The sequence below is a fragment of the Heterocephalus glaber genome, unplaced genomic scaffold, assembly GCF_053883595.1.
Source record: "Heterocephalus glaber isolate CG9 unplaced genomic scaffold, H.glaber_assembly_v1.0 deba00001472, whole genome shotgun sequence".
NCBI classification, from domain to species: domain Eukaryota; kingdom Metazoa; phylum Chordata; class Mammalia; order Rodentia; family Bathyergidae; genus Heterocephalus; species Heterocephalus glaber.
Window position 1 is genome coordinate 32,143,309 of NW_028258315.1, and position 16,292 is coordinate 32,159,600.

The 16,292-nt window shown below is 35.1% G+C and overlaps 1 protein-coding gene across 5 annotated transcripts in view; it reads left to right on the forward strand.

Moving 5' to 3' along the window:
* The window catches only part of Ryr2 (ryanodine receptor 2), a 676,288-nt gene that overhangs the window by 517,223 nt on the left and 142,773 nt on the right, over positions 1 to 16,292 (forward strand). For all 5 annotated transcript variants that reach the window (XM_087181253.1, XM_087181249.1, XM_087181250.1 and 2 more), the window contains 7 exons: positions 1,454 to 1,544; positions 4,092 to 4,232; positions 5,618 to 5,781; positions 7,929 to 8,007; positions 10,332 to 10,421; positions 11,193 to 11,330; positions 15,289 to 15,366. In XM_087181253.1, coding sequence (XP_087037379.1) covers positions 1,454 to 1,544; positions 4,092 to 4,232; positions 5,618 to 5,781; positions 7,929 to 8,007; positions 10,332 to 10,421; positions 11,193 to 11,330; positions 15,289 to 15,366 — 781 coding nt within the window. The remainder of the gene's footprint in view (positions 1 to 1,453; positions 1,545 to 4,091; positions 4,233 to 5,617; positions 5,782 to 7,928; positions 8,008 to 10,331; positions 10,422 to 11,192; positions 11,331 to 15,288; positions 15,367 to 16,292) is intronic.

Genomic DNA, 16,292 nt, shown 5'->3' on the forward strand with positions numbered 1-16,292 from the left:
TCATTCTTTCTCCAGAAGAGGAAAGAAAAAAGGGCCTCATTAAACATTAAAAAATCTATAGTATAATATTAAAAGATTACTTCTGTACAGCAAGGATGAAGGCTGACTATCTCCTCTAGCCTGGAAAACTTCTTCCTTTGGGTACAAGTGTTCAACTATCTCACTCTGAAAGGTGAACTATATCTTCACCTAGTAAAGCTTTGAGGGTGAAGAGGACAGTTCCTAGCCAGAGCAGTGGCTGCTTTCTGATTGGACAGAAACTCTGGAAGGAAGGCCTGTGGCCTTGCAGTCCTTGGTGAAGGGAGTATGGTGGAGTGTATGGGGTGAACAGATGGCACTGGGCTGGGTAAGAAAGCATAATCGTTCTGTAACCTCCATGCACTTAGATTCTGTAAAATAGAATCAAATACCTGTGTCCCAGAGTTTTTCTAAAGGGCAAGTAAAGGGAACCACTTGCTGTACCAGACACAGAGGTGTCCACTGTGTATTAGTTTTCTCTCTCTCCTCCTCTGTCAATGTAGCTATCTCAGTCCCTTTTTTCCTCCCTCTTGATCCTGCATACTCTATTCTTTCTTACTTTCCATCATCCACTGGAGTGAGGGGAGAAGCAGTTACTGAAATTAATGGAGAGTGATCTCCAGAAATGATGGGGCTGCATTTGGGGGTGGTCCGGATGAAAGGAGCATAAGAAGGCATTCAGATTTGGGGATAGAGCTGGGAAATACATCCTGTATAAGATGAAGTACAGTCATGCATTACTTAATGACCAGGATATGTCCTTGGAAATGCATTATTAGAGGATTCTGTTGTTGTGTCAAGATCATAGAATGTACTTCTACAAACCTCAGTCCATCCGGTCAGTCACTCCACATGGCCTCTTAATGCAGTCAAGAGACTCAGTAAACTTGAGATGGATGAGGCTGCTGCAGTGTAACATGGCATGCTATTTTACAGCAATCTTTTTGTCTGTTTTTGTTTAAGTATGATATACTCTAAAGTAAAGGTAAAAAAGTATAATGTATCAAATACATAAGCCAGTATTTAGCCTTTCATTGTCATGTATTATGTACTATAGATAATTGTCTGTGCTACATATGACTAACAGTATAGTAGGTTTGTTTACACCAGCATCAGCACAAACATGTGAACAGTGTGTTGTGCCTTGACATTATGTCCCGCCCCCCATGACATTGCTAGGTTATGGATTATTTTTCAGAGCCATTGTAATCTTATGGGAGCACTCTCATATATGCAGTCCTTTGTTGACTGAAACATCTTTTTGTGATCCCTGATTGTAACTATTGGCTAATCTTTGGGCTAAGAACACCTAATAAACACCATTTGAAGAGAGATATAGGTGCAAGTTATTGACTTACATATTTTAGTCTAATGAATTACCTAATTATTTTAGATGCGTTTCTCTTCTTTATTGAAACTGGTTTTGTTCCAACAGCCAACTGAGACCCTCCATGATGCAGCATTTGCTCAGAAGGCTAGTATTTGATGTTCCATTATTGAATGAACACACAAAGATGCCCCTTAAGGTAAGTACAGGAAGTGTCTGTAGTTATTTGCTGTTTTCTCTGATCTTGTTGCCTCTTATTACATGTACATCTCTTGGATACAGCATGTTTGATCTTTGATTCAAGGAATTTTCTCCCAGTTATTGGAATGGCCACATAAGTTATAGAAATGTGCACATTAACTTATAATAAGGAAGCAATAAAGTATCACAGAATTCCTAAGATTGATACCCGTAGAAGTCAATGGATAAAAAAAGGATCAAGAGGAAAAAAATAAACTGATATCCTTTGGCTGGAAAGCCTGATCGTAGGCCTGGAATACAATCTTACTAGCAACTTCAAGAGGTAGTGAGCAGGCTTTAAAAACATTTTCTAAGATAGTAATCATGGAACAAGTTCTAAACTTCATTTCATAGAGCTCAAAGATAACCTCTGCATACACATACTTACAGTTTGTCACATAGTATATAAAAGGCACTGACATTTTATTTGTCCAGCTTTACTATTCAATTCATGAACAAGCAAGCCTCATTCTATCATACTGACTTCCAGATTTTTCCTATCATTTTTTTTTTTTTTTTAGTACCGGGGATTGAACTTGGGTCCTTGTGCTTGCGAGGCAGGCGGCGGAACCACTGAGCTAAATCCCCAGCTCCTTTTTCCTATCATTTAATATCCAAATCTAAACTCAGGACAGTGAGGTCTGTACATATAGGTTATACAGTAAAAACATATTTTTCAAGTGACGATTCTGCAATACACAGAGTAGGTATTCCGCCCCCCCCCCCATTACCACCTAGTAATAGTATTGTAGAAAAGATTTTTGGGATGTGTATAAATCTATTTTATAAGCTGTTATATAAAGTATGCTTTGATATTTAGGCAAAATAACTGAGAGAAATAAAGTGAACCAAAACACAAACACCCAAGGTGAGGCATCTATTAAGGGACAGAGCTGCTGGGCTGTCTCAAACAGTGGCGAGAGCAGCAGCCAGGGGTTGGCTGGGTGAAGTTTATAAGGGCTGAGGGAGTGTGGTGGAGGCAAATGATTGGCTATAACTGGGGGCAAGGTGGGAAAAAGCAGGTCTTTGTTCTCTCTGGAGTGACTCTTTCCTTGTAGGCAGGGGCCATTTTAGGATGTGGGGTTGTCAGGGCCATTTTATTTAGTAGAGCACTCTATCAGTAACCTTTTTCAGCCTGGAACAGTGGCACACCACCTGTAGTTCCAGCATAAGGAGGTTGAGTCAGGAGGATCACAACCTTGAGTCCTGCCTGAACAACTTAGTGAAATCCTGTCTCAAAATAAAAAAAAATTTAAAAAGCTGGGAATGTAGCCTAAGTGGAAGGGTGTCCCTGGGTTTAATTCGTAGTACTGAAAACTGAAAAAAAAATGAAAAACTTTCTCTATGACAGTCTAGTTTGGTTTGATAAATTTAGATAAGTTCATGAATCAGGTACAGGAAATTATGTCCTTGCTAAAAATCTCATTTCTATAATTTTTTCATATATAGTAGGTCTGGTGTAAAATAAATTCCCAATGATGAATGTCACCATATTGTATACCTAAAATGTACTAATAAACTTAATGAATAAAAAAAAGAAATGCTTTGAAACATACCTGAAAAAAAATACACTATTACTTTATCCTTAAGATATTTTATTCTTATTTTTATCTTAACTCTTTTATGTAGTAGATTTTTCTATGCTCTTCCAAGCAAATTAGCCTCACTAGTTCATTATTTAAATTCTTAATTTGGATGTGTATATGTGTATGCTGTTTTGTAACTGAAAGAAGAGTAAACAAGAAGTAATATTTCAACACTAAGAGATGTAACTAACTTTAATAACAATAATCTTTATAAGTTTATTTTCCTCCTTAGACATAGAAAAGAAAGTTCAGATCTTTATAGTTCTTTCATACAGATCATTCTGTAAATTTGGCAAATATAGATCAGGAGTTAAAGTTTCCAAAAAACTACTAAATAATTCAAAGATTATATCCTTATCTTTCACATAGCTGAAAACTCAGACAGCTGAAAAAATTGCATCTATAACCATAGAAGAAATGGAGATTCAGAAATGATCCATGGACAGTAGTTTTGGGAATTTATTTATAGAAGTTTTGAGGCAAGTCATAAATTGTGATAGTTAAAAATAGGCAGAGAGGGAGCAACAATAGTCATTTATACAGTTGCTTTTTGTCCTTTTAGGTCACCCTGATATAAATCTCTTCATTTTATGCATGAATTTCCAGGAGATGACAATTCATATAACTGAATAAATGATAATAATGAGCATAGAACACAGATCTATCCAAAAGCTCATAAAGTTTGTCATTCAGTTAGAATTATTTGTAAAATTGAACATTAATCCTTGTATTGTGATCAGTGTTAAATTTTAAAGACCTAGCATACAAAGTAATTGTATTCTCCTATCGAACTCAAATGGGGTTGAGCAATTTTCCTTCAGTTGACCTTTTTCAGGACATGGCATTAGAATGTCATAGGAAGGGAAGTGAAAATGGTCAAGATGCTTAGCTCAATGCTTTTGTAATTGCTTTTCCATCAGCTGCTGACGAATCACTATGAAAGATGCTGGAAATACTACTGCTTGCCAGGAGGGTGGGGCAACTTTGGTGCTGCCTCTGAAGAAGAACTTCATTTATCAAGAAAACTCTTCTGGGGCATTTTTGATGCCCTGTCTCAAAAGGTAATTTAATGTTTTGTGGCTTTATTTGTATTGATAAAATGATTAAAAGTTACAGGTTCTTGATAAGTTAGAAATACTAAAAAACATTAGTGCCTTTACTAATGAAGACTTAAGCAGCTTTATTTTTTTCTCATTTCTCAATAAAATGTCAAGAATGCAATTTATATTTATTTTTCATAATCATTACGGTAGCAAATTCCTTGTGATTATAACACTTTCTGAATTTAAAATAGCAAAGCCTTTTCAGGAAATAAGGTACATAGTTAAGTTTCTATGCATTTAGGTTTGTTTTGGACTCAAACTCTTCCTAGTTACCACGCCATCGTTAATCTGAAGAAATGATATCAAATGTAAGAATATGAAATATAAAGTCTTACAAAATTAGAATATTACAATGGCCTACTGGCATTCTCTGTTTTGTTGCTATGGAGATTTAAAGATCTCCACTTAATTATTTTGTCTATGTGGCATTATAATTGCCACCTTTATAATAAAGAGGAATAGTTCATTTATTTTCACATGACCACAAGGTAATGATTACAAAGAAAATAAGAACACATTGAGTAGCCTGATACTTAAATTGATCAATATCTGAACTCTAATATCCACTATCAGATGATTGGAGTTTGATTACAAGTTTGATATACAACATGGGAAAGTTTATCCATAATTACATTTAGTAGCTACATCCTGATGCTTTTTCTTATTGAATTTCTTTTAGTAAACTGAGAGTCATTTTAAGATACTGTGTAGGTATTTTTAGAGACATTTACTACATTAATTTTTAAATTGAAAATTTAAAATAAGATAATTATTTTTGATTTTTAAAAAATCTACAGTTGCACATTTAACTAATTGTGTATTAATATCCAAATACCTCTTCCCAGAAATTTTTAGTATATACACTTCCTGTAGAATTTCTTTTCTAGTTCAGAGTTTCATTTTTTCATACTTTTGCAATACAGTGTAGATGAGTTAAAATTTTTCACTCTTTGGAGTGTTAGCATTTCTATATTCTTTCATGTGTAGTCATTATAATGTGGTAAAGTAATAACCTATCACTATAAGGAATATAATCCTCAGTGACTGAAATTGTGTCCATGTGGTAAAGACATTTCATAAGTCTACTTCATTTGAAATATGGGAAAATACACTCTTGAGATGTGAAGATTTTAAGCAGAACCACAACGAGCCTGCTTTTCTTACATTTGTTGGGATTTCAAAATATGTGTTCCATTTGCTCGAGAAAGAGTAGTTAAGGGAGTTAAGTGAGCCCAGGTTAATTCAGATGCCCTACAATGTCTGCTCAAACCGTGGCAATCATGCTGACAACGTTTGCTATCCAGTCACATAGTAAATTTTCTTGGTCTACTTTTTCTTCCCAGAAATATGAACAAGAACTTTTCAAACTGGCACTACCCTGTCTGAGTGCAGTGGCGGGAGCTTTGCCCCCAGACTACATGGAGTCAAATTATGTCAGTATGATGGAAAAACAGTCATCCATGGATTCTGAAGGGAACTTTAACCCACAACCTGTTGATACCTCAAAGTATGGACTCTTTCTATTGCAGCAGATTTTTATTGTAAATGATGTGTGAAGTCTGAAATTGAATAAGGTACTGAAGTGAACTTTCTCTAATACATGCCCCTTTTGAATTGGTATCCTTTTAATAGGAGTCCCTTTAATTTATCAAATGATGATAATGCTAATCTTTATGCTGATATCAGATATAGACAAGATATACCTTCTGGGACACTCTAAACATAATGAAGATTCTTTGTATATAGCCATTTGGCAATACCTACAATAATGAGAATCAAGAAGGTGTATTAGCTATATTTTTAATTCAAAATTTACCCAAAACGTTTATCAATAACTGAACAACTTTTATGTAGCATCTTTTACTTAGGATGACCCCAGCATGTATGACAAATCTCTGCAAGTGTGGGGAAAACCTTTCACGCTCTACTACATCTTAGCTAGGCCCAGGCTTAGTGGCTGATGGTTAGCATTATAAAGCACGTTGTGAGATTGAAGGGGATATCTAATGACAAGTTTTTGTGAAAAATTTAATGAGCAGTTAGAATGTAATTTGACAACCTCAACCAGAAATAAAACATCAGTTAAATGAAACTTCTTATACATACTTGGTTGTATAAATTGTTCTACAAATAAGGTGTTTGAGTACTTTAGGTGTTGGAAATCTCAACATTTTGTTATTGCTACTGTCTTTAAGTAGGACCATCATTCCCCATGTGCAAGGAAAGCTGACTCCTCATGCCACATTATCTTATTGATTTCATGGTGATTCAGCAAGATCAATTCTAGCTAGCAAGGTCATTACATGGTAGTTATTATGTACTGCCTTGAATTTGCTTGCAAGTTCAACTTTGAGGCTTCTAGGCAGGCCCCAGCTGGTTGAGCCTCCATAACCAGATTAAAATTTTATCCCAAGATATGCCATAGGTCTGGTAATGCTTTAAATTTGCATGTTTGGTATTGATAACAGTCCTGTGAGAAAAGATTCTGCCCCCCAATATTTGGCTTATGTGATTGATCCTTTGTTATCTCTTCCAAAGTAAATAACCAAAACATCACAGGTTCACATTCCTACATGGGTAAGTGTGTGGTTTGCTAACATACAGTATAATCCGGAATTTTAAAAAGATATGAGAATAATGTCATGGTTTTAGTATTGATTAATTAATCCCAGTTTACTTATAAGTGTTGGGCATGTACAGTAATTTAGCCAGCCTTGCCCCTTTGGGGACTTCTCAACAGATACAGAATTACCTGGTGATATCAATAATTTCTATACAATTGTGATTTTTATATATTCTTTCTTAGGTCTGTTATGCCAAAAACTAATTGATAATTTTTCTGGAAAAAAAGAACAGAAAATGATTTCATTATACTAAGTTTTATCTAGAATTCTATTTTCAAAGTTAATTGCTTTAGTAAATTATATACATTAATGAATGGAATTATAGCCATTCAATTTTCCATTTATTGATGTATTAAATATTGCTAATCTTATATTTATCATCAGACTTGGTCATCAGTTGCATGTGCTTGATGCTTGTTCAAGAGATAAAATAGTTATTTAAACAAGAAAAGAATCAAGAATAAATGTTATCAAAGCCATAAATCATTAGTTGATTATTTTTTCTATTAGTGGCATTTCTAATATTATCTATAGACCACTAATACATTAATTGTATGGAATTAATTAAAAAATATAACAGGTTTGATTTCAGAAATATTTTATGCATTTACAGCTGTTGTATAAAAGACAAGTCAAAAAGGCAGAAAAGCTTCCAGAAAAGAGTATGGTAGAAAAGTTTGTCTTTAATCTTCTATCTAACCATCACTTCATTTAGGGTTGGCTTTTCTCTTTTGTGTAATCTGTTCTCATCTTTGAATATATTTTAATATCATAGATATTTTTATTATATTTAATTTGTCATATTAATATATAATAAAAGATATCAATTTAAGATGAATAGGCAGAACACTATCTGCTTGACTTTTGTATATTGTTCTGAAAATATGAAAAAGTAATACTTTGTTAAAACTTTTCTAATAGTCATGGATTGAATGGAATCTAAGCATTCATAAGCTGTGGGTAAAATTTTCATGTGATTTCCTGTGAGTTCTGTGAAAATCAAGCTTTCTTTTCTCTATTTTTCTTGTAGTATTACAATTCCTGAGAAGTTGGAATACTTCATTAACAAATATGCAGAGCATTCTCATGACAAATGGTCAATGGACAAGGTAAAAGATCATCGCCTCCTGATTCATTGCTATGCTTACTAACAATTGGTCTCTGCCCTGATATAGCTGACCATGGTAGTTTCCTCTTTTAAAGAGAGAACTACTTTATGTACATTGAGCATTTAATTACAATTTGCTAATATAGTATTTAGCTTGTTCTGAAATTAACACAAAGTATAATACACGTATTAATGATTATGCAAGTTAAGATTTCAAAAGATCATTAATTAAATCATAAATATAGTTTCTAACCACATATTGTTCAAAGAGGTAAAAATCAATAGAGGCTTCAGGCGGAAGTAGTGACCTCTGTCCAGAGTTCACATTTTAAGATTCAAAACACTTGAAAATTCTTAATTAAGATATAATGATTACCTTTCTGTTCGTCTATAGTTTTCCTACTACCAGGTAGATCTGCAGTTCCTAAAAATAGATTCCATTGGCCAGATGACCTGCTTCTTTTATGTTTTCAAGAAAAACAACTCAAGTGAAAGAACTAAAGCATTTGCAATCTGAGATTATTCCTACATATCATAAGATTTCTGAAGGAGATGTTATATAATGTCTGTGTACTCACTTTTAAGTTGAGTTCAGTTTAAACTTGAGAGAGGATAGTTAAAATAGGTTCTTTAGAGAAACTGATTTGAGATGGTGCAACCATTTAGATACACACATGCAGATGTGGTGAAGTGAAAAACCAAACAGCAAAGGTTCCAAAGAATGCTTATATCATACAGTAACTCATGTGAGATTCCCTGTTCAGTTTCACACCATGCTTTGGCCAGCCAGTCCCTTAATCCCTTAAAGAAATCCTTTTTTCAACACTGAGATTCCACCTCACTCCAGAAAGAATGGCTGCTATCATGAAATCAACCAATAACAAACGCTGGTGGGGCTGTGGGGAAAGAGGAACCCTGCTCCACTGCTGGTGGGAGTGTAGACTGGTGCAAGCACTGTGGAAATCATTGTGGAGATGCCTCAAAGAACTAGGACTGGAAGTCCCATTTGACCCCACTATTCCACTGCTGGGGATCTTCCCCAAAGAATTAAAAGAATCATACCACAGTGATATATGTGCACCCAGGTTCATAGCAGCACAATTTGTAATAGCCAAAACTTGGAAACAGCCCAAATGCCCATCAACTGGAGACTGGATAAAGAAAATGTGTTTTTTTTAATAAAATGGAGTACTACTCAGCCATAAAAAATGAGAAATTAGAGACATTTGTAGCTAAATGGATGCACATTGAGGTGATACTCTTAAGTGAAATAAATAGGACACACATGTGTAAATACCGAATAGTTGCTGTAGTGTGAGAAACTGAAAGTGTAAATAAGGACTAAAAGGTATAATAGGTAATGTGAAATAGGAAGAACAGGGGCAAAGGGGAGGGGGAAGTGGGAGGGGTAGGGGAAAGGAAAGAAGGGACTGGAATTACTATGAGAAAATGAAAAAATGGAAACAAAGTCTTTGTAAATAGGGAGGACTGGAGGTGTTGAAGGGAGGGCAGGGGAAGCGGGAAAAAATAAGAACCAAGAGTGTATGTAAAGGTGCAAATTTCCAATGATGAATGTCATTATATTGTATACCTAAAATGTACCAATAAAAGGATGAAAAAAAAAGAAATCCTTTTTTGTTTTTCTGTAGGATAAATGTTCTTTGTTTAGAAATTCACTGGTTTACCAGGTAAGGCAGTTGAGGGTCTCTATATGTAATGACTCCATTAATCCCTGAGTGGCTGGAGTTGGTGAAGGCGAGTATTTTGCAGAAGGAAAGCAGTGCTGAGCTTTTCCATAGAGTTGCTTGGATTCTGTAGGCGGAAGGGATAGTGCGGGAAAGTGGTGATAATGAAGATTGGAAAAATAATTTGGAACAGATCTGTTGAGAGAGAATGATCATAGCAATGGGCAGAGCAGGTGGCATTATTCTGGGAAGATCCTGAGGTTTATTCTCCAGTTCTCCTGTTTAAAATGAGTATTGCATAAACTTGTCAGAGGCAGGGTCCGGGTTATGTCAGCAGAAATGACATCAGGTTATGTGGCCTATAGCCTCCTCATAAGGAGGGATTTATGGGCTCAGTCATAGACCTGGGTCTATTTAAGGAAGACAGGGTGATTCTGATGTTTGAATTAGAAAGACTTGTTCCAGATGGTTACTAAAATTATCACTGATTAGATAGGAATATTTATATTAAGTTAGATAAAATTAAACCTGATTCCTTATCTTGGTCCATTTTAGTTTTTTCTATCAAGTACACAAACCACATGAATATCTGTTAATATTAATATATGTAAAATAATTTTTGATGTCTGTGAATTTTTAGTTGGCAAATGGATGGATTTATGGAGAAATATATTCAGATTCTTCTAAGATTCAGCCATTAATGAAGCCATACAAGTTATTATCTGAAAAGGTAAGGGATTTTCTTTAAAGTTTGCAAAAGTTTTAATTTGGGGTGGGAATTTTTTCTAATATATTTTCTTAAAGTATCTTTATATCTATGATTTTTACCTTTACTCAAAAATTCCATGTTTTATCTTCTTGTGTTTTATCTTTTTCTCTCCATTCCCATTGTATATCAGTATTTCATTGCTTATTCTCTTTTCTCCTTAGTATTTTCCTTTCTTTTTTGGTTTACATTTGTCTCCCCTATTTTTCAAGAACTTTAGAAAATATTGTTATGCTTAGGAGTTTTGTTGATGGCAGATGATAAAATAATATTTAATATACTTGTTAGAAATAAGTTTCTGTATGTTTTACTTTGAGGGAAAATGTACATCTTGATAGAGAGAAAATGATTTTCCAGTGTAGTATTTATGATAGAGGAAGAAGCACTTATCTTTTCAGATGGTAGAAAACCTTCACACTTGGAACACGCAGTCTTCACTTTTCCTTCATTGTTTCTCCTTTCCAGTTTCTGTCTAAGGTATCAGGAGCTTGGCTGCCAAATTAAATTGACCTTCATGTGCTACCAAGAGCAAGGACCTCTCTTAGCAGCATCAGAGACCTCAGCTCACACTTTACTCTTTAGAACTTTTACTTTGTTTTTATTTTTAAATAAGTGATACTAATTAAATTTCTAAAAATGAAGGTCATTTCTGAATAAAACATTGAAGCAGTGGAGATTTTAAATTTTCATTTTTGTTCATAATGTCCTCGTTATTTTCTTCTTTTTTCTTTCTAGGAAAAAGAAATTTATCGCTGGCCAATTAAAGAATCATTAAAAACTATGCTGGCCTGGGGTTGGAGAATTGAGAGAACTAGAGAAGGAGACAGCATGGCTCTTTATAACCGAACTCGTCGTATCTCTCAGACAAGCCAGGTAAGAATCACAGTGGTAAATCAATGATTTATGTTATTTTTTTATTAGTACATGCTTGTGATTCCTGCAGTTTATAATCATCCTGGGGAGTGGTTGCATGTGCATATTACAGCTTGTTTCTTTTTTAAAATCCTCTTCCCTCCCCTTTCCCTTCCTCCTCCAGATCCCCATCCGCATTTTCACATTTATTGCTATTATTTGTCTTATCTCATATTACAGCATATTTGTGTTTACATTAATTGGAGTTGTTAGGTTCCTGAACATGGCATCATATCTTCTTATTTCCCCTTCCCCTCCTCCTCACCCCTACTCCTCACCCTTATGCTATTTTAAATAACTTCCGTTATGTTATTTTAAAAATGATTCTGAGTCAGGTATGATTGGATGTACTTGTAATCCCAACTAACAGGAAGCTGAAGCAAGGGAATTGCTAGGACTCAGGAGTTCAGGACCAGCCTGGGCAAGATAGCAACACCTGGTGTCAAAATATATAATACTAATTTAAATTTTTTAATTATTTGTTTTTTCAGAACAAATAACTTGAAAATTCTTAAACTAACATAATTTGGAAAGTAGATAAAAGGCTATATTGTTTTACCTTTAATTTTAAGAGGACTTAAATTGTGTTTAAGTTCAGGAATTTTTATACCCATCCTACTTCTCTTGGCCAGTGCAGAGAAGAACACCTACCTGTAAGATCCCATGGCTTTTTAAAACAAGGCTATAAAATGTGTGAGGTTGGGTGGCCTGTAGAGCATTCTTCTCATTTCCCCTCAGACATGAGGGCTGGTTCTTAAGGAAGACTGGGGTGATCAGTCAGTGGGTCTGAGATCTAGAACCTATAGGATGCTCCGTGCAAGGAAGATGCTCAGCCAGGCCCACAGAGCAAGAATTCAGGGCACGTGTTGCTGGTGGGCCATGTCAAGGAAAGAAGACAACACTGCAAGACTCTAGCCCTTGGGCTTCATGCTCAAGGTGGTGAGAATGTGACCTGAAGAAACTAGAATTCAAGGTGGGAACCAAATATCAGCCATTGCAATGTAGTCACAAGGTTACCTGAGCTATTCACATCTGGCCAGTTTATTTCTCTTGGAAGCTAAAGCTGTCCTTAGCCCCTTGTCCTCCTCAGACCACTATGAACTTGACTTACAAAAAATACTGTAGAATATTTAATTTTTCACAGACTTCTTTTTTTTTCTCATTTTTAAAACAGTAAAAAGTAATAGTACTTTACAGAGATGTTCTGACAATTAACTGAGATCCTCTCTGAGTTTTGTTCATGATAACCACTCGTTAGTTGCTATTGTTTTTATTACTGCTGATAATTTTAATGTTAGAATTGCTGACTTAAAGATAATGCATAGTCCAGACAACATGAAATTAAGAATCAAGGGAAAATTATGAAAAAAGTAAAAGAACCTGTTGCTGAACTATTTACATTCTTAAAACTGGTCCCTAGGACTTAATCTAAATACAAAGGATCTAACTTTCAGTTATAAAAGGACCATTGTCTAAGAGGAAATTAAATACTAAGAACTCTGTTTTGAAAACAAATAAAGGCCTTCATATCAGTTCTTTTTATTTATTCAACAAAATGTATAGTCATACTGATTTTTATCACTTTTAAGATGCACATTTACCATATTTTAATATCTGTGACATTGGGAATCATTTTATAATACAAAGTTTGGTGATTATTGTCATGTGTCGAGCTCTGAAACTACTGAGGTGAGGAAAAGTCAGCCAAGGCCACAGATTTTTGCAAGAATGGCAAGGTTTATGATGCAAGAAATAAAATAAATCCTTTGGAACACAATTCGGATAATAGTGGAGAGTTAATCAGCAGGTGATGAGATTGAAGGAGAAAGACAGAATTTTTTGACCAAGGACATAAGAAAATGGAGGAAGGGAGTAATCAAATCTAATTGCCGGGGACTCTAGCTTGAGTCAGCAAGACCACAGTTACAAAATGAGTGAGAGGGCTGGAGGCAACAAGGAGACAATAAGGAATTTCATTTTAGATGTTGTAATAGGCAAAATCATGGTTCCCAAAGATGCCCACTCCCAAACACCCTATTTGGGAACTACCATTATGATGGTAATGATGATAGATTATGGTCCTAACAGCATAGTAATAATAACAGCCGTTTACAAACATTCCTTGGCAATTTATGTGTGTCAAGCGCTGCTAAAGGCTTTATGTCCATTGTCTAATTTCAACCTGTCTTCAAGGTAGATTGTGCATTTAGCGTTAGGTCTATTTAACAGGTGAGTAAACAGAACCTTAAACATGTTAAGTGGCCTGTCCTGGGCCACACAGGTTGTACCTGGTGAGACACAGGCAGGCTATAACTACATTACAGGGCCCAATCAGCTGACTGCAATGGGTCAGGCAATTGGATAGTGGTAACTAATGGGTAATTTTGCAAGTGAAACACAGTGAGTTTAGGCAATTAATGCTTATTTAACCTTTTTCCACTGAAGTAAGAGGTGCAAATTAAGTAAAACCTGGCCTGTCTTCTGATTTCTGTGTATAACAGGAAGGAAAATATGTAATGAAAACTTTAAAAGAATCTATTATTGAACTATTTGATTTGATTATTTGGGAGAGGGTTTGAATACTAAAACCAGTTAAGGCTTGAAAAAGTCATTCTTGAAAGGGATGTGAACCAAAATGGAGTTAGTAAAAATACTGTTAAGAGGGGGAGTCCAGTTGGAGTGGAATTTGTAATATTTTGTGACTTTCTGTAGGGAGCAGGAATAACCAAAATCCTGGAAATGCTCAGCTAAATGGTAGAGACACTACCGCCTCTAAAATTCAGGAGTCTTCTAACATTTACATTTATTCACAAATTCCCTTAAAATCATATAAGACCCTGTAGTAGAGTTACAGCTAGTTCAGGAACACAGGTTTACATTGAACCCCAAGCTTCCTTAGATCATGGGAAACCAAGCCTGATTTTAGTCCCACAATTTTATGTACATTGCGATGAGATTCCTGAGCCATGGTAAAGACACAAAAGCTGGGGTTCAGTCGAAACTTGCCCTAAAGTTAGTTAAGTACCATTCTGGAGCCTACACTAACATTAGATGTCTTCTATTTCATAAGCATGGGTTTATTCTGTAATATATAGTTCCTCTTTGTTCTTTGTTTATCCATTTATAATGGAATATACACAGTTATGAAATATATTGATGTAGAATATTAGACTTATAAGCAGATACCAGAGCTGATTTGTATGCCATTCAGTGGAATGAGGTAAGTGCCCATAGTGAAATTTTCTTAAAGTTGATGAGATACATTTCATTTTTAAAAAGCCAAAATATAGACATTAAGGAAGTTGTCTGGTCATCAAAGATATTCTGGTAAACCACCGAATACCATAAGTTAGACTTTTATAAATAAAAAGTGGGCTCTATTTTATTCTAACATTTGACCCATGGGGTTATTTGTAAATGTTGACCTCTTTGATTCATTAATGCCTAGATGAGGAAGACTGAATTTCATTGCAGCAAGACAGGATTTGTAAAAACTTCAATAATAGTGACCCTTTACATAAGATAACATCTCAGAATTTAGGATTTTTAGCATAATTTATTAGATTTTGATTATTAGCTTTTTTTTTTTTTTTTTTGGTACCGGGGATAGAACTCGGGTTTTTGCACTTGCAAGGCAGGCAGCAGAACCACTGAGCTAAACCCCCGGCCCTTGATTATTAGCTTTGGGTATTGTCAATCCCTAAGATGTTAAGATGAATTATTTAATCAGAACTAATGGGCAGACCCCAAATATAATTTTATTTGCAAGATATGTCTGTGAAATCATTTTATGTAGATATTTGCCCCTTTTATCTGAGGAAACATCATATTTGGAAGTTTGCCCTATTTTTCTAAAGTATCACTTAAGTCTCTCCCAAGGGTTTTTAATAAGATACTGCTTTTTCTGTAAATGATCTAGGTTTCAGTGGATGCTGCCCATGGATACAGCCCCCGAGCCATCGACATGAGCAATGTTACACTATCTAGGGACCTACATGTAAGTAATATTTTAAAAATACTTTCAAATGCTATGTTTAAAAAGCACACTGTAACACTTTTCTGCATCTATTTTGCAGCATGAATTATTTCAATATGAAGATCATATATGGGTTTGTGGAGTTCATAGCTATTACGTACCCTAACTTTTTATACCTAAAAGTTGATGCAGATAACCCTCTCATGTATAATTTTACCTTCCAAGATTTCAGTTACTCATGCTTAACTGTGATCTGAAATATTAAGTGAAAGTTTCAAAAATAACAACTCATAAGTTCTAAATTGTGGTCCATTCTGAGTCATAGGATGAAACTTCCTGCTAACCTGCTCTGTCCCAACCTGGATGTGAATCATCCTTTTGTCTAGTGTATGCAGGCTGTAGATACCATTTTGTATACCACATTGTTTGTGGTTAACCCTTATTTTGTTCAACAAAGGCCCCAAAGCACAAGAGTAGTGGTACAGGGGAGGGGCCAGGGTGTTAGACAAGGAAGGACAGATTAACCCTGGTACTATGTGGCTGGGCTGAAGGCATATGGTAAAAAATGACACATGGAGGATTCAGTAGTAGCAGAGATTTCAAGGCTCCACTGGGTGTGTCTCCTAGAATAAGGCAGACTGTACATCTTTTTCTAGGATGTTTCCTCCACATAACATGTTTTCCTTAAAGAAAATGCCCATTTAGAAAATCATAACATAATTAGTTGTGTGAGAGTAAATAAACCATAATGGTTTGCTCAAGGGTCACTTCCGGTAGTCATTAAAGATTATGTATTTTCAACAACTTATTCAGAGAAATTGATAGCATTTTGCTTGCACCATACAGTCTGTTATCCTCTGTCACTAAGGAACCCACTTTGCAACAAATGGCTGATTTAAATGAAAGATAAATTTTGATTCCATAGAACAAAGTTAACAGGTTAAGAT